Source organism: Suncus etruscus (assembly GCF_024139225.1).
Source record: "Suncus etruscus isolate mSunEtr1 chromosome 15 unlocalized genomic scaffold, mSunEtr1.pri.cur SUPER_15_unloc_3, whole genome shotgun sequence".
Classification (NCBI taxonomy): Eukaryota; Metazoa; Chordata; class Mammalia; order Eulipotyphla; family Soricidae; genus Suncus; species Suncus etruscus.
In genome coordinates, this window is record NW_026060297.1 from 26,352 (window position 1) to 52,493 (window position 26,142).

Genomic DNA, 26,142 nt, shown 5'->3' on the forward strand with positions numbered 1-26,142 from the left:
TGTTGGGTAAGAATAATCAGGATGAGGGCCCGGAGAGATAGCACAGCGGCGTTGGCCTTGCAAGCAGCCGATCCAGGACCAAAGGTGGTTGGTTCGAATCCCGGTGTCCCATATGGTCCCCCGAGCCTGCCAGGAGCTATTTCTGAGCAGACAGCCAGGAGTAACCCCTGAGCACCGCCGGGTGTGACCCAAAAACCAAAAAAAAAAAACAAAAAAACAAAAACAAAAAAAAGAATAATCAGGATGGGAATGGAAGTGTCAATGACTCCCTCTAGCTGCTGGCTTAAGTCACAGGCTGTAATTAGTCCTTCAGCCAAGACCCATTTGAAAAGACAATTTTGGTCCTAGTAACAATCCAGGGGAATAAGAGGCTGAAATGCTTCAAAGGGGTGCAAATGTGTGTGAGTGGAGTGTTCTTCCGGGGCACAAAGGATGTTGAGCTATATGGCCCTAGGGATTTAATAGGGAAAGCAAGTACTGGATAAGTGAGCACAGGGAAACTATAGAAAAGATGTTGCTGGGCTGGAGTGATGGCACAATGTTAGGGTGTTTGCCTTGCACACAGCTGACCCAGTACAGACCAAAGTTTAATTCCTGGTGACCCATATGGTTCCCCAAGCTAGAAACAATTTCTGAGTGCATAGCCAGGAATAACCCGAGGGAGTGTCACCAGGTGTGGCCCAAAAAAGAAAAAAGAAAAGGTTTTGCTGAATGACAGGCAGAAAAGGGGAAATGTAGCAAGCTATGTAGAACATAGATATGAACAGAGCTCTGTACAACACCTAACAGCCTAACATAAATGTGATCAGGAGACCTACGCAGAAATAATTGATCAATAATTACAGTTATAAAACTGACCCATCTTAGAGTAGTAAAAGGGTCAAAGTGCTTCATAAATATAAAGCTCTCAAGTAAAGAGGTTATGCAGCTGTATTCGTTGCTATAGGACCCAGTGAAGTATAAAATTTGCTCCTGGCCGACTTTTGAGACCATAGGGAATGTCGAGGTTCAAACCCTGGTTGGCTGCGACCAAGGCAAATACCCTTTCCACTATGCTACATTCTAGTCCCAACTATGAATTTTTATGCAATCATTCAGAAGTAAACAGGTCTCCCCATATTCCCTCAAGTTACTATTGTCTTGTTTAAAAGTTATTTTAGTTATTTTCATAGGCAACATGCTGTGTATGTAAATATTTTAGGGGATTATTATATTACTGACCCTAACCTGATCGGTAATTGTGCCCTACCCTAGCGTGTGACCAGGCATTCTGCCCCCAACCTAGGGTGGTACCTGATTCTGCTTCTACCATTGGGTGGTATCTGATCCCACCATTGGGTGGTACCTGATTCTGGGGGATAAAAACAAGAGTCTGGGGCCGGCGGTGGCGCTAGAGGTAAGGTGCCTGCCTTGCCTGCGCTAGCCTAGGACGGACCACGGTTCGATCCCCCGGCGTCCCATATGGTCCCCCAAGCCAGGAGCGACTTCTGAGCGCATAGCCAGGAGTAACCCCTGAGCATCACCTGGTGTGGCCCAAAAACCAAAAAAAAAAAAAAAACAAAAAAAAAACCAAGAGTCTGTGGAAGGCGAGAGGCTTTTGGCAGGAACTGATGCTGAGGCTTTGGACTTCAGTCTTGTCCACTGAATAAAACTAATATTTCCACAAGCCTGACTGTCTGTGAGCTGTTTACCCACCGTTTCATCTCAGAACCCTTGGCTAGACAGGGTGGCAGACGCATGCTCCGAGCTGAAGGGGAAAGACCTCATCCTCCATCAGTCAACCTCTTCAGGGGCTGACTTGCAACAGACACACTATGATGTTCAAAGGTAATTCCTGACACTGTTATCCATACCTTTGGGCTTGAGAAACCCTACAGAATGTCTAACATTGAACCCCAGCCAGTGGTTTGCAAGGCCAATACCACACATTTTGTTTGAGGTACTCAGATCATCAGATCTCATTTTCATATCTATCAAAGTTTCAATATCAGTGAAAAAATACACACTTATTATGGACCATATGTTTCCCTCCAGAATGGATTTTTTATGCTTTTGAAGGCTTGAGCAGAAAGTATAAGCCTTCCCACACTCCAGGCATGAACAGCACTCTTCTCTTGTATGAACATTCATATGCATAGTAAGGCTTGAGGACTAAGCAAAGGCCTTTCCACACTCCTGACATGTATTAGACTTAACTCCTGTTTGAATGTAATCGTGCAAATTAAGTTTTGAGGATTTAATGGAGGACATCCCATAATTCTGACATGAGGAAGTCTTCTTATCAATACAAATCAGTAATGTACTGCCCAGAAACAATTGAGGTTTGAGTGAGTCTTTTTCACACTCACCTAACATGAGTAAGGTTTCTCTCCAGTATTCAAGTGTCTAACAAGCTATGAGCAGTGAGCAAATGCCTCAGCACATTCCTGATATGAATATGGCTTATCTCCTATATAAATTTTTTTTTTGGTTTTTGGGCCACACCCTGTGACGCTCAGGGGTTACTCCTGGCTAATGGCTCAGAAGTTGCTCCTGGCTTCTTGGGGGACCATATGGGACGCCGGGGGATCGAACCACGGTCCATCCTAGGCTAGCGCAGGCAAGGCAGGCACCTTACCTCCAGCGCCACCGCCCGGCCCCATCTCCTATATAAATTTTAATGTGTCTTGAGATTTATTGAAGGCTTTGCTACAATCCAAATAAGGCTTCTCTCCATGAATATTCAGTATCTCAGAAGCTTTGAGGATAAAGCAAACACCTTTCCACACTCCTGACACAATAAGGCTTCTATCCTTTGTGAATTTTTTTTCCGGTTTTTGGATCACACCCAGCAACGCTCAGGGGTAACTCCTGGCTCTATGCGCAGAAATAGCTCCTGGCAGGCTCAGGGGACCATATGGGATACCGGGATTCAAGCCACCAACTTTCTGCATGCAAGGCAAACATCTTACCTCCATACTATTACTCCGGCCCATTGTGTGAATTTTCATTGTTAAGGTATGAGGATCAAGCAATGCCTTTTCACAGTCTGAACATAAATATGGCTTCTCTCCTGTATGAATTTTCATGTGCCTGTTAAGGCTTGAGGATTCACCAAAAGCCTTTCCACACTCTGAACATGAATAAGGATTTTCTTCTATATGAACTTTCATGTGTTTGTTAAGGTCTGAGGATCGAGCAAATGCCTTTCCACACTTCTGACACGAATAAGGCTTCTCTCCTGTATGAATTTTAATGTGTATGTTAAGATTTGAGAATTTTGCAAATGCCTTTCCACACTCCTGACATTAATAAGGCTTCTCTCCTGTATGAATTTTCATGTGATCAGAAAGGTTTGAGGATCGAGCAAATGCCTTTCCACACTCCTGACATGAATGAGGCTTCTCTCCTGTATGAACTTTCATGTGTTTGTTAAGGCTTGAGGATCGAGCAAATGCCTTTCCACACTCCTGACATGAATATGGCTTCTCTCCTGTATGAACTTTCATGTGTTTGTTAAGGTCTGAGGATCGAGCGAATGCCTTTCCACACTCCTGACATGAATAAGGCTTCTCTCCTGTATGAATTTTCATGTGATCGGAAAGGTTTGAGGATCGAGCAAATGCCATTCCACACTCCTGACATGAATAAGGCTTCTCTCCTGTATGAATTTTCATGTGATCAGAAAGGCTTGAGGATTGAGCAAATGCCTTTCCACACTCCTGACATGAATAAGGCTTCTCTCCTGTATGAATTGTCATGTGTCTGTTAAGCTTTGAGGATTGAGCAAATGCCTTTCCACACTCCTGACATGAATAAGGCTTCTCTCCTGTATGAATTTTCATGTGATCAGAAAGGTTTGAGGATCGAGCAAATGCCTTTCCACACTCCTGACATGAATGAGGCTTCTCTCCTGTATGAACTTTCATGTGTTTGTTAAGGCTTGAGGATCGAGCAAATGCCTTTCCACACTCCTGACATGAACAAGGCTTCTCTCCTATATGAACTTTCATGTGTTTGTTAAGGTCTGAGGATCGAGCGAATGCCTTTCCACACTCCTGACATGAATAAGGCTTCTCTCCTGTATGAATTTTCATGTGTTTGTTAAGGGTTGAGGATCGAGCAAATGCCTTTCCACACTCCTGACAGGAATAAGGCTTCTCTCCTGTATGAATTTTCATGTGATCAGAAAGGTTTGAGGATCGAGCAAATGCCTTTCCACACTCCTGACATGAATAAGGCTTTTCTCCTGTATGAATTTTCATGTGTGCGTTAAGATTTGAGGATTGAGCAAATGCCTTTCCACACTCCTGACATGAATAAGGCTTCTCTCCTGTATGAATTTTCATGTGATCAGAAAGGTTAGAGGATCGAGCAAATGCCTTTCCACACTCCTGACATGAATAAGGCTTTTCTCCTGTATGAATTTTCATGTGTGTGTTAAGGTCTGAGGATCGAGCAAATGCCTTTCCACACTCCTGACAGGAATAAGGCTTCTCTCCTGTATGAATTTTAACGTGTATGTTAAGCTTTGAGGATTGATCAAATGCCATTCCACACTCCTGACATGAATAAGGCTTCTCACTGGCATTAATTTTCCTATGCCCTGAAAGCACTGAAGAATTAGTGACGGCTTTCCTGCATGAATAAGGCTTTTCTCCTGTATGAATTTTTATGTGACCAGAAAGGTTTGAGGATGGAATGAAGGCTTTTCCACACTCCTGACACGAATACGTTTTCTCTCCAGTATGAATATTCATGTGCATAAGCAATGAGGATTCAGTGAAGGCCTTTCCACCATCCCGGCATGTATAAGGCTTCACTCCCTTATGAATATTTATGTGTTTAATAAGGTTTGAAGATTGAGTGAAGTACTTTCCACAAACCTGACACATGTAAGACTTCTCTGCTATATGAATTTTCATATGTTCAGTGTGGGATGAAGAGTAAGTGAAGGACTTGCCATACTCGGGACCTATATGACAATTGCTTCCTGTCCAGACTTCCTTTGTATCATTCCGGTGTGACAGTTCTCTCAGACTGAATCCACCTCGCTTACCATCACAGGCATCCTGTATAGCAGGGATATATAAGGGCACATCACAGTGCTGAGCACATGAGAAGTTCCCATCACATTGTTTATACATAGTGGGGTATGCTGCATGGAAAATATGCTTGAGAGTATCTTGATATGAGGGAGTTAGAACAAACACTGGTGGCTTTTTGATCCAAGGTGATCCAACTGTGGAGGTCTGTGTCCTGTGACTGGGCATAAAAGGATCAGGAGCACTGTGTCCAAAAGACTGGGTCCCCATATTAAGGACCCTCTCTTCAATCCGATCCACCATTGAACAGATGATCCCTGCGTCCTCATTCCCATCATGATACAGGCAGGGCAGTTCCCTTGAGACTGGGTCCAACAGCACAAGATCATTCACAAACCAGCATGGCGTGCCTCTTCCCTATGGAACAGCACAGGGTTAGTCCAGTAATCTTTGAGTCCCCATGTTTAAAACCAACCTTCATATGTGATCCCCATCACAGAAAAACAATTCCCTACATTGTGGATGTCTCTGGAGTGAGATAAACATCCAGGAAAGATATAAGATTAGGGAGGGAAAACATTGTCTGAGCAGAGGAACAGAAACTATGATTTCTGAGCCCTATATAAACAGACATAAAACACATCCTCACTTGGGGCTTGCTAGGAGCTAAGAGCATATAACTTAAGACCAGGTGGGCTCTTCTGCACAACAGAAAGGAAACGGCCAAGTCAGATTGCTAAATACCTCAATAGGGGAGAGCAGTAGTATAGCAAGGAGAGTCCAGTTCGGAATTAAGCCCTGATATCAAAAATGGGCTCATTCCAACGGAAAGCCCCAAATATCACAAGTGTTGATCCAATACAGAAGAAAAGTCTTACAATAGTCATATTCCTCCCAATCAATAAACTCAATATCCTTTTTTGAAATGTTCTCTCTACTATGGAGGTCCCCCAGGCAGTGCTCTTGTTTACTCTGGCTGTGTGCTCCCAGAGCAAATATGGTGAGGATCGAGGACCATGTACAGACGTGAATGAGATCCAGTTTTCCATCTCTACTCACAAACCAGTTGAAACACTTGACCTCATATTATATCAAATCAAATCACTGTATCTCTTCCCTCCCGAAATCATTTCCCACACAAATCACAGAATTTCTTTGGCTGAAAACAATAAGACCTTTTGGGTAGAAGATTCATTCAATCGAGGTTGGCACTCATGAGATTAATAGAACACATCTCTTCACACTGGGCTCTGGATGTTCCCACCATTGCAGAGGCCACACATGAGGTAAAAGGGCTGGACCAATGGGCACCACTGTATAAGTCCTATGTGTTTGTGCACCGAGTTATCCCACCTCTACAATAAGAATAAGATTTGGAATTTGCAAATCTTACCAACACATTCCTGTTTGGAGATCTCGTTCTGAAAGAAAATTGTAGAGTGGAGGCATTCTGAACAGATGCTCTGCATACTAAAAACAAACCATATATGAAATGTAAGACTCTGTTCAGGGACCAGAACAATACAAAATGGGGGGGGGTCATTTGCCTTGCATGCAACTGATTCAGGTTGAATCACTGACATCTCTTATGTCCCCCTCTCCAAACTGAAATAATTTCTGGTGGTTTTGTTGATTTTTTTGTTTTTGGGTCACATCCAGCAGCATTCTGGGGTTACTCCTGGCTCTACACTCAAAAATCGCTCCTGGCAGGCTCGGGGGACCATATGGGATGCCAGGATTTGAACTATCGTCCTTCTGCATGCAAGGCAAATGCCCTATCTCCATGCTATCTCTCTGGCCCCTGAAATAATTTCTGAGCACTAAACCAGTAGTAACGCCTGAACACTATCAGGGCTGACCCAAAAACCACACCAATATTTAACTTAATGTAATCTATTTAAAGAGGCAATATTATCCCAATTTTATGGGATCACTCATCAATGGTTTAAACATACAGGTAAAAATATAGCCCACCCAAAAAAAACAAACAAACTAGGGGCCAGAGTGATGGTACAAAGGATAAGACTTCTGCCTTGCCTGTGCTAGCCTAAGACAGAATGTGGTTCAATCCCCTGGCGTCCTTTACTGTCTCCCAAGCCAGGAGTGATTTCTGAGTGCATAGCCAGGTGGAACCCCTGAGAGTCACCGGGTGTGACCCAAACACCAATGTATATATATATTCACCCCCACACTAGGGTCAGAGTGATAGCAAGCAGTAAGGTGTCTGCATTCCATGAGTAAAATACCAGGCAGAACCCGGTTTGATTTCCAGCATCCCATATTGTTCCCAAAGCCTGCCAGGAGTGATTTCTGAGTACAGAGCCAGGAGTACCCAATGAGTGCCACTGAGTGTGATCTAGACAACCTCCAAAATAGGATAAAATATATATTCTAGTGTGAAAGCGACATGAGACAGCCTGGGTGGGTTTCACCTTGTACGTGGATGAACCTAGTTTAATTTCTGGCAAACAAAAAAGAATATGTTGAATGAGTTGGACAGATAGCAGCGGTAGGGCATTTGCCTTTCACGTGGCCAACCCAGGATGAATCTGGGTTAGATTGACGGCTTCTATAGGGTCCCCAGAGCCTGTCAAGAGCAATTTCTAAGCACAGAGCCAGGAATAACCCTGAGGGCCATGGTGTGTGGCCCAATCCCCCTCAAAATATTAGCTGAATGAAAACTGGTTAAATGCAACAAAAGTGTTGGAATGAATACATGTTTTAAGGTACTATATCAGCTTAGAGAAAAGAGAAGGTAAGTCAGAAGGATTGAAGTGAATTTCTTAGTACAGATGAGTGAATTTAAGTGATAGAATGAATACATAGGTAATAAATCAATTTTGAGAAAAGAGAAGATAAGTCAGAAGGATTGCAGTGAATAGCTCAGTGGTACACATAGAAAACCCCATGGTGAGGAAGTTTACTTTGAAATTAGCTGACTCGAGTTTTATTCTAGGCATCCCAAATACTCTCTAAAGCCATGCAAGAAGTAATTGGCTTGTGCAGATCCAGAGTAACTCCTGAGCATTACTGATACATACATTACCATACAACAAATATAAAATTTCTTACGGTTTGGGGCCAGAGTGGAAGCAGAGGAATAGGGTGTATGCTTGCATTGAGGTGACAGGACAGACTCAGGTTCACTCCCCAGCTTCCTATATAGGCCCACCAGCCAGGAGTAACTCCTGAGCACAACCAGGTGTGGCCCCCAAAAGAATTTCTTACTATTTTCAATAATCATGTTAAATACGTAGTATAACAGAGAGGGTGTTGACTTTCCAAGTGGTGGACCAAGTTCACCTCTAGTATCCCATAATGGCACCTGAGACCATTAGAAGCTAATCTGAAGAAAAGAGCCAGATTAAACCCTAACAGCACCAATAAGTAGGTATCAAAACCGGAAAAAAGAACCCCTTCTTTGGAATACCAAATACCCTGCTAAATGTCATGGTGAAGGGAAGTGTACATAGACTGGTGAGAGGGACATCTAGCTACTGCTGAGAAGGGCACCCCAACACTGGACTATGCAACCAGACAGAGAGCACAGATGGTAGGTTAAGACAGAGAATCTCAGCTTCTGTTCTAATGATTAACAGAAAGGGAACTATAAAGAGCAACGACAAGCCAGCAAAATTCCAGAACATACTGGGATTCAGCATCAAAGGCAGATAATGGAATGGAAAAGACCCCCGCCCCGATATAGTAGCCTGACACAAAAGGCTCAGCACACACATTCCTGTAGGCCCAGGATGCTACACACACCAGGGTCTGAGTCGGGGGATTATTCCCACACTTACCTGGAAATATGCCTCTCTGCAGCCCTTCAAGGTCTCCTACTTCCAACCAGGAGATCAGCGCAGGCTTCACCCCACAATGCCCTGGCAGAGAGGTATCATTCATGGGTAAAAGACAATGAAGAGGATAGCACCTCAGGTATAGACTGGGTTTGTAATGAAAGAGGCTAAAACACGGAACAGATAAAGAACAGAATCTCTGCTCTACATATGCACGCTGATTATCACACAGACAAGACCAGGTTGAAATTGAAGTTTCCAACAAGGAGGAAGCAATAAATGGGCTCACACATGGACAAAATGCATTGATCTTGGCACCCTCTATAGTTCTCTGAGCCCTTTGTGAAAAGAGTACAGAATACAGAGCTATGGAACAATCTCAACCACCACTAAGGATTGCAAATACCAATCATGTCATAAAAAGTAAGGTCTTGGGGGCCTGGGTGACAGCACAGCAATAGTGCACTTGTCTTGCACACAGCCAACCCAGGATGGTCTCCGAATGGATCCCATACATCCCATATTATCCCCAGAGTCTGCCAGGACTAATCTCTGAGTGCAGATACATGAAATACACCTGATCACTGCTGGGTGTGGACCAAAAACATAAATAAATCAAGGGTTTGCACAATAGTACAGGGTGGCACGTACTTGCCTTGCACAGACTGACAACAATTAGGACACCTGATTCACATATAGTATTCATTATGCCCCACAAGTAGTTTTCTCTTTATTGACTTTGGGCCACACTTGGCAATGCTCAGGGATTACTCAGAGATTGCACACTTGGGATGCTCAGGGAATCACTCCAGAAAGACTCTGGAGATCATTGGGATGCTGACGATTGAATCTAGGTCAGCCTCAGTCAAGGCAAATAACCTTTTATTGAGTATAGAATTAAGTAGGCAAAATTCCTGGGAAATGTGACGTGTGGTCCAACACAAAACAATAACCAAAATAATTAAACTGTGGCCAAGATAGGAAGCAAAAATTGGGGAACAGAGTTTGCATGCAAGAGCCTCAGATGAGATCCCATTCCCACATAATTTTTCAAGAAGCAATGGGGCTACCCCAGTCTCGGCTTATGCACTCATGAATAGAACTTGACCCAAGGCCAGACAAGAGCACTTTGTTAGGCCCTTTGTCTTGCATGAGGTTGACCCGGGTTCAATCTATCAGCTCGGCCCTCACAGATGCCCCAACGGGGCTCTCACCTATGGCCTGCAGGTGCTGGTAGGTCTCTAGCATCATTTCTCTGTAGAGATTCTTCTGAGAGGGGTCCAGACTCAGACACTCATCCTGGGAGAAGTTCACAGCTACTTCAGGGAAGGTCACAGTAACCTGAGTAGCAATACAGGAGGGTGTCATGGACAGATGCAACCTGGAATCCACACTGAAGCAGGATCCCTAGGACCTGATTCAAGGACAAAGCCCCTTTACTTGGGAGGAACCAGCCTCCATGTTCTCTCAACCGTCATCCCTGGAAAACGGGACAAGCTATTCACTTCAAGGAAGGCCCAACAGCCAACATGACCTGTGGACACTATTCTAGAAATGTTCTTGAGGTGAAGTTATGTACACACAGCAAGGTCAAACCCAAGCACTGAACCAGAAGGATCTGTAAAGTCAACTCTGGGCGGTGCCCACAATGGTAAACACATACTGTTCTATTCCATCCCCAAGGCAGACTCTGCACAATGCAAAAAGAGTCAGAAGAAAAATTCATGGTTCAGTGAGTGAGTCAAATCAGTGCTCTTGGTTATCAGCAGTCACAATTCACCCTGAAATGGATCCATCCTATTATAGTTTTAAAAAAATGACTAGGTTCCACATAACTACGGCTTCCAAAAAGATCCTTGCTTTCATTTCTCTCTTAGAGCCACGAGGCCAAAGGGCCTGCTGACAAGAGGCTTCAAAAGTACAACTAGTTTACTGAGGAGAAATATGAATGAAGGGAGGAGGGAAGACTCTGCAGAGTGAAGGTGAAGTGCAGAGTCAGGATTAAACCCATTAATTGTGGGGAGAAAACATTAGCATAAGTCAAAGTGCCCAAGAGCACTGAATAGGAGTAAGGCCTGAGCACTATCAGGTGTGGAACACAAAAGAAACACAGCAAACCAGGACAAAAGAGGCCTCTATTAGAAAAGGGTCAATGGTACTGACTGGAGTCAAAGCATGGTGAGAGGTTCCTTCCTAAAATATGTCTGGACTCCTCTGGCCCTGAGGACTGCACATGCCTGTCCCCCACTGTGCCCACTATACTCAGTCCTACCTGGGTACAGGATGGCAGAGTGTTTGTATCCATCTTCTCCATCCTGGATTAATCCTTAATAGCAGTAGTAAGGAGCTTTGCAGTAAGTCCTGGAGAAAAGTCAGAGCCATAAGCATCGGAGATATCATGCCCTGAGCCGAAGTGACAGCACTGGTGCCAGAAACTCCTGATGGACCAAGCCCTGGACATCAGCTTCTTCCAACATGGGGCAATGGGGAAGATACTATCTTGGGGAGCTGTGATGGGACAGGAACACGGGCGCTCCATAGCTGTAACAGCAGATCCTCCAAATGCCGAACTCAGACTAGTTGAAGTCATGCTATTCTCAGGGACCCGAAGGTGACAAACCTGCCAGGGGAGCGGATATTGGGGCTGGGCGTGCTCTCCTACAGCTCCGTCTTGTGGGTCCTGCTGGATCCTAACCCCGATCAGCACATCTGACCCCGGCATCCAGCTGCTGTTCGAGGGAACATTTCTGACAAGTGCCAGATGGCTTGTGAGAAAGCAATATTCTTATCCCAGGACTTTCTAAGGACCACGATGTTCCCTGTAGTTTGGGGTTTCTTGGAATTTCTCACTAAGTCGATCTCGGGCGAGGAGATTGTAGGCAGCCGGGAAGGCTTCGCCCATCGGGTGCTGACCCAAGCAGTGCACTGGACAGGACCCAAGTGCCCTGAGCCCGGGGTTGAGGCCCGACTCTCCACTGCCCACAATTGTATGTATTCCACGCCATTCCCCACCCCAGATCCAACCTGCCAAAGGACTCGCCCCAGGCCACCTGAGTCGATCCCCAGCGCCGATGAGGTCGCCTGGGCTGCCTGGAGGGATCCGAGCCGGAGCCAAGCGCCGCCTGAGCACCCCGAGGGGGACCCAGAGACGAGCCAGAGACAGCCCGACGTTGATGGGGCAAAGACGGAGGGCAGAGTCGCCGCCAAGAGCCCGGACCCACCGGCCCTTCCCCGTCCTCCCCGGGCTCCCCGCCCTCACGGAGACCTGGGGCTCCGGCTCAAGAGGCTCCTGGGCAGCCAGAGTCAGAGTCGCCTCCGCACTCCCGCAGCCGAGGGAAGCGCCAACCACCGTCCGACTCCACAATGGCGGCCTCTGGGCGCTTCCGGCTCCTGAGACAAAGCCCCGGATGCTGGGTGACGTCACAGCACCCAAAGTCCCGGATGCAGTGACGTCTCTGCCTCGTCTTAAAGGGCCAGGCCCCGGGACTGGCCCCGTTAGTTGGACATAAACGTCGCCTGCTGGACTCGGTGACTGTCCGACCCCTGGGGAGCAACGTGGCCGAGACAGGGCGACTGCTGGGCTGCAGAGGGGAGGGTCACAGTTCTAATCAACATCGCAGACCCCACCCGGTAAACCCAAACTGAGTGCTCAGAAACCGCACTGGGCCGCCCCTGAGGCGTCGCTGTCTTCAGTCCTGGACGTTCCCAGGGACGACCTCCGACCTCCGAGGGGCTCCGGGGACGGGCTGAGAGCGCGGAGCCAGGCGGCGAGGGTGGGCTGGGTCACGGCTGCGACAGTCACTGCTGTCCCGTCTGAATGTCTGCCGGGTGGCGATGGCACTGCGGGAGCTGTGCTTGCGCTGCTGTGCGTCTTGTCAAGAGGCAGGTCCTGCACTTGCAATGAAGTCAGTCGGGAGGGGCCTTGCAACCTGGTGGGCCCCAAGACTCGAAAGAGGAGATGATGCCCGACTCTCCAAAGTTCAAGATCCAGGGACGAAGCTCTGCTTCTTGCAGAGGATGATGCGAGATTGTTAGAGCTGGAAACCCAGGGAAATCGGGATGGCTCCAACGATGTATACGGATGAAAGCTCTGGATGCCATCCGTGCCTCTGCTATCCCAGTTCAAATTGAAGGCCAGCGTCCTTTTTCTTTAATGGACGAGAATCTTTTTTCCTACCTGCAAGACCTTCACAGCACCACTACACCTATCAAGGACGTGTGCAAGGCCCTCATTGAGGAGACCCTGATGGAGGGCTGAGACAGCTCATGACGGGACTGGGGTCTTTGGCCAGAGGGAGTTCCTGTGCTAGAATGAGGCCCTCAGAGAGCTGACCACTGTGATCAAAGCAATAAGTGGGAGCTCTCACACACAGCACCAATCGGCAGCCAAAGATCTGACCCAGTCTCCTGACGTCTCCTCCAACAACCATCCAGGTGACATACTTTCCCTTCACTCAAAAGAACAAAAGTGCCAAGCACTTGCTCAAATAAGAGAGTTTTAAGGTCCACTCTAAAACAGTTCAGAGTACTCTGTGATGTAACTATAGACCTTGTACAGTGGATGGATCTGAACGGAAAGCACTGTGCTGCCTGACTAACCTAGACTGGCTTTATCGGAGCTTCCACTGTCCAGCGCTATAACTTTTCACCAACCATTTCTTAGGGCACGTTTCAGATCTTTGTTGATTTGACTTGAAATTTTCTCTTGGACATGAATTCAGATTTTTTAAATGTCAATGATATTGGAATTGTTTTATTTGTAAGTTCTTATTTGGAGTAGGGATTTAGCTCAGTGGTAGCATGCATGCCTCTTATGCCTGAAGCCCGAGATTCCATCGCAGACATCACATGACCCATTGGGCATCACTGGTTCTGGCTCTCAAGCAGCACACTGAAGCATCTTGGATATGGGTCCTACTTAATAGAATCTCATGAACCTGAGAGGTAGATCTAACATCTGGGCGGGTATATTTTGAATGCAGGAGGACCGTGTTTAATCATCCCTGCAAGCACATGGTTCTTCAAGAATCACCAGAAGCAAGTCCCAAGCATCGGGTCAGGAATAGCCTCTAAGTCACATTCCCTTTTCCAAATAACCCTGAAATTGAGTACAGCCATTTTTAGTACTAGCTGGTTTTTCTTTTTCTGTGACAAGAAGCTTTTGGATTGGTCCTCATATTGCCTTCTGATTACATTTCTCTTGATTGGTTCCTTTGGGTTTCATGTTAAAAGGATATTTTCCATTGCCTCATCTGGCTCTTTCCCCCATCCTAGCCAACTTGAATAGCAAATATCCATATGAGAACTTTCTCTGAGTTGGAGAAGGCGGTGGGGGCGTCTAGTGATCCCTGGAAAAGCCGGTTGGAACAAGCTGGAGCTTGTTCTCTTTTCTTGGAGAGGAAAATCGCACCCTAGAGAAGGTTCACCCTGGGATATCCACTTTAGTGACAATCCGGGGAGATGTGGTGTTTATCTCACGCCAGGCTTACCCAACATCCCAGCAGATTCCAACGTGAATGTTTTCTATGCTTGTTGGAACAATGTGGGAAGTAAGGGGCCAAACCAGATTCATAATTTCAGGATGAGGATTGGCTCCAAGAACCACAGAGGTTGAGCAGGGGCACACTGAGGGTGGACAAGGCACCACACTGGGCACCCAACACTGCTCCTCCCTCACTTCCATGCTTGCTCCCCCTCCACCCCATGGCCTGTAGTTCCCTCTCCCTTAATCTCTCTGTGCTCTTAATGGGAAGGATATGCAGAGAGGCCGTTGGAGACTCTGGAAAAGAGCCAAGGGTTCAGCTGTATCAAGGAGCCTGGCGGAGATCTTGTCTACCATCTTTCCTCTACAAAAGGTGTCTTTTGCGAGGATGTTGGACTCCTAACCTGCAGAAAATTATCGAAGAGACCCCAAAAGCCTAACACAGAAGGTGATGATGGAGGAGATGGAAGATCCAGACCAGCTGAAGACCAACAAAGGAGATGCAGCTCTCAGAATTTTCTGCACCTGGGTTACCTCCAAAATTTAACTTTCTCCTAGGCTAATCTCTTAACCCTATTTTCATCGGTCACTATATTGCTGGTTAAATTGTGTTTTATCTGTATGAATTTTACTGTTTTGTTTTTAAACCCCATGCAAACAGAAAATTTTGTATCTAACTTTAATAGTTGGGCCCAGAGAGATAGCACAGCGGCGTTTGCCTTGCAAGCAGCTGATCCAGGACCAAAGATGGTTGGTTTGAATCCCGGTGTCCCATATGGTCCCCCGTGCCTGCCGGGAGCTATTTCTGAGCAGACAGCCAGGAGTAACCCCTGAGCACCGCCGGGCATGACCCAAAAACCAAAAAAAAAAAAGTTGTTTCCACAGTTCTGGGAAAGGCATGTTAGAGTTTTGAAAGTTCTCAGCTATCCTGGTGAATGTTTTTTTTTTTGGTTTTTGGGCCACACCTATTGGACACTCAGGGGTTATTCCTGGCTATGCGCTCAGAAATTGAGCTGGCTTGGGGGGACCATATGGGATGCCGGGGGATTGAACCTCGGTCCATCCTACACTAGTGCTTGCAAGGCAGAACACCATATCTCTAGCGCCACCTCTCCAGCCCCGTGAATGTTTTTCAATTGCTGTGTTATATTGCGTATCTTATGTAACAGCTTACTTTCAAACTGTATTATCTGTAGAAATGTTCTTGTGATTTTGTTTATAGAAACATGAAAAGAAACTTGGATCCTCTAGACCAGTGGTCGGCAACCTGCGGCTTGTGGGCCTTTGAGCCTGCCAAAGAGTGATTTCTGAGTGTATAGCCTGCAAGTGTCCTTGGACAATATAATATTGACAGGACCAGACTCTAAAATTCACAGGACATCTGCTCCACCCTTTGATTTTTGAGTGAGGGAAAGGCCTAATGCAAGCCTCCTGACCCAAAGACCTTGCAACTTAAACCCAATAAGGAGAGAGAAAAGAATAAAGGACAACAGATAATAAAAGACAAAAGAATAAAGGAAGAAATGCTCTGTACCCCATCTACTACGATATTATGTCAGGCAATTACCTTTGGCCTCCAGGCTTGGAAGAAATGATTATTTTCCAAGTCTTGCTTTGTTTTGCTCCACCTGAGGTGCTGGCTCAATAAGGATATCGTCCAGCCTAAGAAATGTTGCTGCTTGGGGTCGGAAGATAGCATGGAGGTAAGGCGTTTGACTTTCATGCAGAAGGACGGTGGTTCGAATCCCGGTATCCCATATGGTCCCCCGTGACTGCCAGGGGCGATTTTCTGAGCATCGAGCCAGGAGTAACCCCTGAGCGCTGCCGGGTGTGACTCAAAAACAGAAAGGAAGAAAGGAAGGAAGGAAGGAAGGAAGGAAGGAAGGAAGGAAGGAAGGAAGGAAGGAAGGAAGGAAGGAAGAAAGGGAGGGAGGGAGGGAGGGAGGGAGGGAGGGAGGGAGGAAGGAAGGGAGGAAGGAAGGAAGGAAGGAAGGAAGGAAGGAAGAAGGAAGGAAGGAAGGAAGAAGGAAGGAAGGAAGGAAGCAAGGAAGGAAGGAAGGAAGGAAGGAAGGAAGGAAGAAGGAAATGCTGCTTGCAGTCTCCCAAAGCCAGATAATGGGGATCAAGTCTGCAGATACAGTTTCAGCCTTCTGACCTTGTGCAGACCCTATCATGACAGCGGGACCCAGGTCCATTATGACGCCAACCTTCTGGAACACCAGCTTCTGCAGTTCAAGGAAATCTCTGCCAGAATTACCAGTAGATATGTTCTGGCAACAGGCGCCATAGAAAAGTGGCCAGCAGGTGGCGCCCAAGCACTTCAGGTGCCGAGGAGCACAGGCGATGTGGAGGGAGGAAGCTCCTACTGGGCCTCACACCAAGCACCAGACAAGGGCATTTTGGGGACTTCCGGGGGAACCAACCCAAAGCCACTCCACCACTCATTGTGGGTTCTGTGTGTATGTGAGTTAGGAAGTTGCTGAATGTTCTGCTTTGGTTTGGTTATAAGGAACACAAGCGCCTGGGTGTCTGACCTGCCAAGATTTCCAATAGATGCATCAGACTCCTTAATAGGGAAAAGCTTAGCCCTGCTGTTCAGTAGAGCTGGTCAATGATCTCTTCTGTTTCCATGTCTTCCATGGCTTTAACAAAAACACTGTACTTTGAGAACTGACCCACCCAACAGTGCTCAGTGGCTATTTCTTGCTCTGCACGCAGGCACCATTCCTAGCAGTGTTCAGAGGAACCTATGGAATGCTGGGTCGGTTGAAAGGAAAGACACTGCCTGCTGTGCTTGTTGGCCGTGCCTTCTTTACAATCCTAGGTGATTTCTGCACTGAGCTATCCAAATCAATATCATGTTGGGAAGTGATTTGGAACAGGCCCGTGGAGTATGCAATTTTAATTAAAATCTATACTCTTGTGGGCGGAGCGAAAACACAGCAGACAGCACATGGTCGACAGAGGTTCTATCCCCAGCATGCCATAGGTCCACTGAGCATCCTCAGGACTAGAAGTATCCTCTGAGCACTGCAGTTTGTGCCTCAAAGCTCAGAGCTAGCTAGCTAGATAATACATAAATAGATCTCTAATCCATATGAGATCTAATCACTCCTCACAACTCTCCTCTCACACTCTCCATGATTAGAGTCTCACAGCAGTTTGAATCTCCTGATTCAACTCAAGAAACATAAATTTACCTTCCAGTCCAGGAAGTACCTGGTGCTGAGTGAAGCCTGGCCCTTTAAGACACCACAAGAAGTATCTGTGATGTCACAGAACCTTCAGGTTCCACCCCCCTTGGATCCTTTTCCTGTTTTGGTCCCAATAAGCTGCCCTTTCTGCTGACCACTGCCAGAGGAGCCCCATTGGCACAGAGGGTCTGGAGAGACGATTTTCTCTCAGGAATTCAAGGACCCTCTCAGAACACCCTGGAACTCCAGGTGTTCAAAACAGGGTGTGTACTTGATGTTATTAGCTAAATTTCCCACTTTCCTGTTTGTTAAACAAAAATTCAGTTGTTTCGTTGAGCACAAAAAACAAAGCTTAGTTAACTTATACTAGATCATTTTCCACTAGAGGCAGGAACCCCAGATCAGAGCTTATAGCAAAGTGTTAATAGCTGTTTTGTATAGGTGCAATAAAAGCTGGGATTAAAAACTTTTAGATTGAGAACAGGTGGCCTTTCCCAGGAAACATCTGGTCATCCATTTCAACTGCCGGCTTCAGGTCAGTCTTTAGTTTGCCTAACTTCTGAATATTAATCTTCTACATCTCAGTATAAGTAAAGGTTCTTTCTCTTTCATATTATCTTCGGTGTTTGTCTCTGACAGGAATTGCACTAGAGTCCCTTGGGCTTTCACAAGCCTTAACTCACTGTCAGGGCCTTGTGAAGCATGCCTCAGTTTGCAAGTCATTGTTAGGCCTCGTGTCATAAAGCATGTCCAAGTTTGCAATTCACTACCATTGTGGTGCAAAGCTTTTTCCAGGTTCACTCATTATAAAAGGGGCTCAAAAAATACCCCTGGTCCCATTGATGGAACCAAAGCTTAGGGGTGTATAGTCAATCTTAGAGAAACTGAAGCTTATTTCAAGCCATTATGACAAATATTTATGGTTTAAGGCTCATGTGCAACACAAAATTTATAGTTGCTATCTCTAGTAGATGGGAAATTTTTGTATAATTTCCCCCATTTCACTGAGTCTTTCAAAGAGGAGAAAATACTATTGCCACAAAGTAATATTGGGTCACCAGGGGACTATGGCTATATTGTAGTCCACGATCCCTGATTCAGAGATGTCGTACCAACATCGTCCCCAGTAAATATATAGAGAAATAGACATGTCCCCATTTTGTCTATTGAATCTATGCCAAGGCAATAACACAGTTCCCCAACAAAGCCATATAAGGAAATGGACATATTCCCTCTTTTTCTGCTGTATCAAGTTCAAAGTAATAACATTGTTTTCCCAGAATATATTCATCCTTCTATGTCTGTTGAGAGAAGTCCAAAGTAGGATGATTCACTAAGATGACATCAGCTAACAAAGTAATCTGTTAGTAGTGAGTAATCAGGTAGGGAATGGGAGTGTCAGTGATCTCCTGCACTGCTGGGTGAACTCACAGGCCTAGATCAGTCCTTTATCCAGGACCCATTGGAAAAGTAAGTTCTGGTTATGTGTAGCTATTCACGGAGACGAGAGGCTAAAAGCATGTAGAAGTGTATGTGTGTGAGAGTGGAGTGCTGTTCTAGGGCACAGTTTGTGCTTTGCTTTAGGAGACAAGGGATGTAATAGGGAAAGCAATAAGTCTGGAACCAGTAGCAGAGACAAAGAAGGAAAAACATTTGCTGAGTGATAAGCAGGGAGGGTGTTACTCCACCCTGAATTTACGTGTAGCGACCTGAAACCCACCCATTTCTGGGAGGGGTCTTGGGAACCGGATAGTAGGAGTAACTCTACCTGCAAGACCCGGCCCATTCTGGGGAGGGGTCTTGGAATAGGTAAATAAACCCGGGAGCGAAGGGATTAAGGATCTTTGCCTTTTGGCCCTGCGGGGCTCTCTGAGGGAGATGGCTGAAATAAGACGCAGGGCATGTTTGGAATGGCTAAATGCTTAAAAGGTTATGAGATAGGCCACACACCTGTGGTGGTCAGGGCCTGAATAAAGATAATGCTTCCTGAGGTCTGCCTGCTTGTGAGTCTGATTCCGCCGTTCGCCTAACCTGGAACCTGCCGAATCATGGGGGTTGCTGAGCCACGTGACCTGGGATGGCACAGAGAGAAATCCACCGCCATCCAGCCCCATCGTTAATTATTTAATGCAAGAATTGGCGCCCGAACAGGGACATGAATCCTGGACCCAAGAAAACAGCGAATATGGTGAGATTTCTGCTCTTCTGTTTGATTTTCGCTCTGTTCACATGCAGTCAGCCCAAAGTGTATGGCCACGTGGAGCCATGTTCAAAGATGGCCGACACCCCATCTGGGGGTTCAAAGGCCATTGAAACAAGAGAGGTGGAAGCTTGCATCACCTCTAGCCCAGGCCCAGGCCCAGAACTAAAACTTTGTTACAAAAACCTCGGCCTGTACAAAAACTAATTAAAAGCTTAAATTGGAAACGGAGGAGAAAAAAGACTCTATTTAAAGTGGACTGATTTTCTGAAAATGACCTTTGGCTTGAATTTGAATTTCGACTTTGAAAATTTCGGACTGAACTTTTAGTTTAAATCACTTGGAACTCTGAACATCCAAAAGCGCCCTGTGAAGATGTGGGCCATAAGCTGCTTCCAAAGTGCGTCCGGAAAAAAGAAAAGGCAGCGGTGAAGCCCCTCCAGCATCAAAGAAGCGGCGAAAAGCTCCAAGCGGCGGCTGGGCTGGGCTGGGCTGGGCTGGGCTGGGCTGGGCTGAGCTGGGCTCAGCTTGGCCCGGAAAAGCGAAAAACCTGAAATCCATCCTCCAGGTCACAAAGGTAAAACAGCGGGCAGCGGAACCTGCAACCTCATGGTCTACAGAACCGTTTGCAGGGCCTGAAACTGAAAGGAAGCCACGTGGTGAAATCAGCGTGGGACAAACCAGCAAGTTTACAGAAGCCAAGTGGTGAAATCAGCGTGCAACAAATTAATCATTTAAACTATGATTTTAGGTATAGGTACTAAGCGGGTAGTCTTATAGTTTACTCATAGTTGGTAATGGAATAAGTTTTAGTTAGTGGTTAAAAAATAAAAATAAAAGGGAGGTAATACAGCTTGGCCCATTTAAACATCTAATTTCTAACCACCTGCATCTTTGTCTTAGTCATTTTCTTTATAATTTAAATGTGTTTTGTTGTCTTTCATAGTTAATATTTTCAATTGCAAAATGTTTTACTGTGTATTTTAATGTACTTAGCCTGTTTTTAAAATGTATGTTATGCATCTATGCTGTAATACTTGTGTATAGGAAAGGTTTATAGAAACAGGAAGTTCCCCCAATATAGTTTAAAAGTATAGGAACATAAAAGTTCCGGAATAATGCTTGGTAAAAAAGCATTAATAGAATTTTAGGTTACAGGTGTAAAGTATATTTTGCAAAAATATGTTTTTGAAAAGGGCTGGTATATTAATTTTCACTTTATTACGTTGGTGCATGAAAATATTAACCCACCTTTGGCTAAAGGTGGAGTCAAAATTACAAAAGGCTCTTTTTATATTTTAAAGAAGGGGGAAATGTTACTCCACCCTGAATTTACGTGTAGCGACCTGAAACCCACCCATTTCTGGGAGGGGTCTTGGGAACCGGATAAAAAAGGGGGAATTGTAGCATATGAAAAAGTTTCCATAAGATGATTCTTGGAATTGTATATAAAAGTGTTTCCTTAGGATTGTTCTGTGACTTTTGCCCCACCTAACCCTTCCAGGTGGGGCGCTGTGGAGTTGGCAATAAATAGCTTGAGGGAGAGGAGTGAGGGGTCCTTCTGTGAAAAAGCTGCTGGCTGCAGAGGATTCTCTGGCTCTCTTTGCCCGATCTTTTAAACCCTATCGTTCTTGTCTGTGTGGATTATTATTTGCTGCGGATAAATATTACCAAGGTCTTCCCCCGAAAGGGGACAAGGGAATGGGAAGTAATTTCTCATTCTGGGGACTGTTCTTGGATTCACAAATACCCAGCAAGGTTAACAGCGAAGAAACCTTGCAAATGGCGCCCGGCGCCAATTCTTGCATTAAATAATTAACGATGGGGCTGGATGGCGGTGGATTTCTCTCTGTGCCATCCCAGGCCACGTGGCTCAGCAACCCCCATGATTCGGCAAGTTCCAGGTTAGGCGAACAGCGGAATCAGACTCACAAGCCGGCAGACCTCAGGAAGCATTATCTTTATTCAGGCCCTGACCACCACAGGTGTGTGGCCTATCTCATAACCTTTTAAGCATTTAGCCATTCCAAACTTGCCCTGCGTCTTATTTCAGCCATCTCCCTCAGAGAGCCCCGCAGGGCCAAAAGGCAAAGATCCTTAATCCCTTCGCTCCCGGGTTTATTTACCTATTCCAAGACCCCTCCCCGGAATGGGCCGGGTCTTGCAGGTAGAGTTACTCCTACTATCCGGTTCCCAAGACCCCTCCCAGAAATGAGTGGGTTTCAGGTCGCTACACGTAAATTCAGGGTGGAGTAACAGGAGGGGAAGTTAGAAGAGCTATGTATAATACAGACAGACATTCTTTATCACATTGATAGACATTAGTCTAAGATAAAGGTGGCCAGGACATACACACATACATATTTGATCAATCAATATGTCACAGATGTAAAACTGATTCATCTAGATGTATTCATAAATATAAAGCCATCAAGTAAGGTGGTGAGGAAATTTTAGATTTGGCTGTAAAGCTTATATGTTAGATTATGAATACATCATACCAATCAGTTTCCATACCCTGTTTTAAGCATATTAAAATATTTTTTGGCTACATCTGGTGACACTCAGAGGTGACTCCACCTATGCACTCAGAAATTGCTCCTGGCTTGGGGGACAATATGGGATGCCAGGGATGGAACCGCGGTCCATCCTAGGCTAGCGCAAGCAAGTTAGATGCCTTACTGCTAGTGCCAACACTTTGGTCCCTACTAAATAATTTTTATAAGTTGCTAAACATTTTGTAATGAACACTGTAATAAGAATTAAGAATGCTGAGTATTGTAGTGCGAGGGCACAGCATCCAACTTCTTTGTCCATTGACTTCTGCTTTAATTTGTGCAGCTGTCTCCATTGCTATATGACCCATTTAAGTTTAAAAGGACGTATAAGCTGGGGAAGATTTTACAGAAGTAGGGAAACTCCGTGATCCAAAACTTAACAATTAGCGAACTAAAACGAGCATTGTTTCACTGCATTTTCACAGTAGGCCTTCTAGTGATATTTATCTATTTCACCACATTGTTTAGAACCTGGAGGTATATTAATTATATTTTTCAAAGTTGTTCTTAGACTCAATAGCTCAATAACAATAAGTCAAGGTTTTCTTTTCTTTTCTTTTCTTTTTTTTTTGGTTTTTGGGCCACACCCGTTTGATGCTCAGGGGTTACTCCTGGCTATGCGCTCAGAAGTTGCTCCTGGCTTGGGGGGACCATATGGGATGCCGGGGGATCGAACTGCAGTCCGTCCTACCCTAGCGCTTGCAAGGCAGACACCTTACCTCTAGCGCCACCTTCCTGGCCCCAAGTGAAGGTTTTCTAAGGGGAAGGCCACATAGCTTTGTAATTTTTGCTTCTACCTGTGCTCATCAGAAAAGAATTTCAGAGGTATTTAAATCACTGGTTGTGATTTCAAATTTTCTGTCTTGTTTTATATGATCACGCTGCACTCTGCAGTGACCTGTCATTATTTGTTACTTTTTCTCCTTTGGAAAATAATTTGAGGCAATACTATAGTGTATATTGACTTGTGGATGCTAGTGGCAAAGTTAGGTGCATGTAAGTCTCAAATGTTTGAGAGTTTTTGTGACAGGTGAGATATTGGGCTGTGGATTTGAACTAGCTTGAAAATGCAATAATAGATTCTTTTTGGGTCACACCCAGAGGTGCCCTAGATTCCTCCTGGATATTCAGATATCTCTCCTGGAAGGTGAGGAGAAACCATATGGTATCCTGGGAATGGAACCATCTTCTTCTGGGTTTGCCCCATGCAAGGCAAACACCCTACCACTGTGATATCTCTCAACCCAAAAATAATAAAACAGCTTATATCTCTGCCAAGCATGGTTTGCCCATAAAAGTCATTATGATTATTATTATTTTCTTCTTCTTCTTCTTCTTCTTCTTCTTCTTCTTCTTCTTCTTCTTCTTCTTCTTCTTCTTCTTCTCCTTCTCCTTCTCCTTCTCCTTCTTCTTCTTCTTTTTCTTCTTCTTCTTCTTTTGGTTTTTGGGTCACATCCAGTGATGCTTAGGGGTTACTCCTGGCTATGCACTCAGAAATCACTCCTGGCTTCGGGGATCATATATGACACCAGGATCTAATGCTCATGGTCTCACCACTGCTCTGGCCCCTATTATTTTCTTCTAAGATCTTTTCTGCCTATCAGCTCTATTAAGAAAAGCCTGGAGACCATTCTTCAGAAATAGAAGGAATTCATGTGAATCTTTTTTGGCCATGCCTTGTAAATCAGTTCTTGATCTTCCCAATGGTTATGTTAATGTTTTTTGACTGATATGCCTGTGCTCTCCTGCTTATAGAGCTTTCATAATTTTCCAAATTCTTCTTCCACTTTACCATAATGTCCCAATGAATTTGACCTGTTAAGATCATCCTCATGTTTTCAGGTAAAAAAATCCACCACACTTAGAGGATTACGCAGGCACCATAACATTGAGTTCATGCAAGAAGTGTTTCCTAAATTACAAGTCCCGTTAGTGCCGGACCAATTTCCTTCAAAACAGAATCAGAATTCTGAATCTGGTCACTCGTGTTGCCCATAATTTCTGTCTTAATGTGCTATGAGCTTGTTTTCCTGATTCCCTGTTGGGGTTGCTACTAGCTTCCTTTTCTCTTACTCTTGGGTAATTTGTGTTGGATTTGGGGAGGAGCAGGAATGCTTCTACTTGGAGATTGCCTTATCTCATGCAGCAGGCTTATGTAGCATGGCTTCATCATCTGTGAGAATTTTTGTTTGTTTGTTTTTGGGTCACACCCAGCAGCTCTCAGGGGTTACTCCTGGCTCTATGCTCAGAAATCACCCCTGATAGGCTCTGGGGACCAAATGAGATGCTGGGATTCGAACCGACTTTCTGCATGAAAGGCAAATGCCTTACCTCCATGCTATCTCTCTGGCCCCATTTTTTAAAATGTTTGTTATTGATGAAAATGCTTCTCATAGTTGACATAACTGATCATAATACAATTGTTTCAGGAAGACCAAAAGAAACATGATTTTAAAAAATAAATAATTGAAAGAAAAACCTAAGGGATGGGAGAGAAAGGAAAGAAAATGTTCAGTGGCAAGTATATTTTTGAAAATGATTGAATCACTAATGAATTCTTTAATGCACTAGCAGAAAGTTTAGTAAGCTCTTATTTTTTTAAAGAATGAGAGTTAAAAAAATACAGTAAAAACGATGTGAGTGGCAATTGTGGTTTGCAAAGGCCTAGCAAAATATGGGAGGATGGAAGGGAAAAGCTTTGGCCTAAGTACATGAGGACCTTCCCCCTGACATTTTCTGGCATAAGACCGACTCAGAGCTCCACGCATACTAGGCTGGGATGAGTGTTCTGGTTTAGTTTGGTTTGGTTTGGTTTGGTTTAGGAAACCAATGGTACCTGGTGCCTGACCCCCCACCACCAAAAAAATTCTTTCTCTTTAGGTGTCCCTTTAAAAGGGAAAAACGGAACCCAATAGTTCCGCAGATCTGGTTAATTATCTGTTCTGTTTTCATGTTCTTTCTTGGTTCTAACCAAAAATACTGTAATTCCAGGCCAATCACACCCAAGAGTGCTCAGTGGATATCTCTGACTCTGCACTCAGAGACTATTCCAGTGCTTAGAGGAACCTAGGAAATGTTGGGTCAGTTGAGTGCAAAGAAATAACACTGCCTGCTCTACTAACTCCCTGACCCTGTCTTCTTTACAAATCCTCTGTGCTTGTAGCACTGAGCTATCCAAGTCAATGGAACAGGTCCCTGGAGTATGCGGTTTTGATGAAAACACTACTCTTGTGGTCAGAGCGATAGCATATCGAACAGGACATTTGCCTTGAACAAGCTTCCATTAGCTTCGATTCTCAGCAAACCATTGGTTCCACTGTGCATTGCCAGGACTAAGTCCTGAGCTCAGAGCACAACAGATGGTAGCCCCCAAAAGTAAATACGAAAATGAATATTAAATACCTATACTCTATATGTAATCTAATCACACTTCCCCCATACAACCCATCTATCCATGACCTCTAATCACTTGATCCAAGTCAAGAAGAAGCAAAAATTCTTACCTTCCAGGCAAGAATTGCCTAGTGTGTAGCCGCTAGAAGTAGCTGTGCTTCTTTGTACCTGGCTTCCTATGCCATTGGGTGCTTTTCCTAGTTTAGTCTACTTAGCTGCCTTACCTGCTGACTTTTGAGAAGGTGAGGGATGGGTGCCCAAAGGTACAGGCAGGTCGGGAGGGATGATTTTTTTTTGGTTTTTGGGCCACACCCGGTGATGCTCAAGGGTTACTCCTGGCTGTCTGCTCAGAAATAGCTCCTGGCAGGCACGGGGGACCATATGGGACACCAGGATTCGAACCAACCACCTTTGGTCCTGGATCGGCTGCTTGCAAGGCAAAAGCCGCTGTGCTATCTCTCCGGGCCCAGGAGGGATGATTTTAATTTCTTTTC

General features: G+C 45.1%; 2 protein-coding genes and 1 pseudogene across 2 annotated transcripts in view; 1 reads left to right on the forward strand and 2 right to left on the reverse strand.

The window, feature by feature from the left end:
- Positions 1-26,142, reverse strand: part of LOC126000480 (zinc finger protein 688-like) — a gene marked incomplete at its 3' end in the record, with an annotated part of 128,739 nt that overhangs the window by 24,860 nt on the left and 77,737 nt on the right. The gene's annotated exons all lie outside the window — the stretch shown is intronic.
- LOC126000482 (zinc finger protein 208-like) overlaps positions 1-26,142 on the reverse strand; it is a 58,953-nt gene that overhangs the window by 874 nt on the left and 31,937 nt on the right. Inside the window, 2 exon segments of the mRNA XM_049767746.1 lie at positions 2,952-4,538; positions 4,614-4,885. Coding sequence (XP_049623703.1) covers positions 2,952-4,538; positions 4,614-4,885 — 1,859 coding nt within the window.
- On the forward strand, positions 12,656-13,357 carry LOC126000479 (protein C1orf43 homolog; annotated as a pseudogene).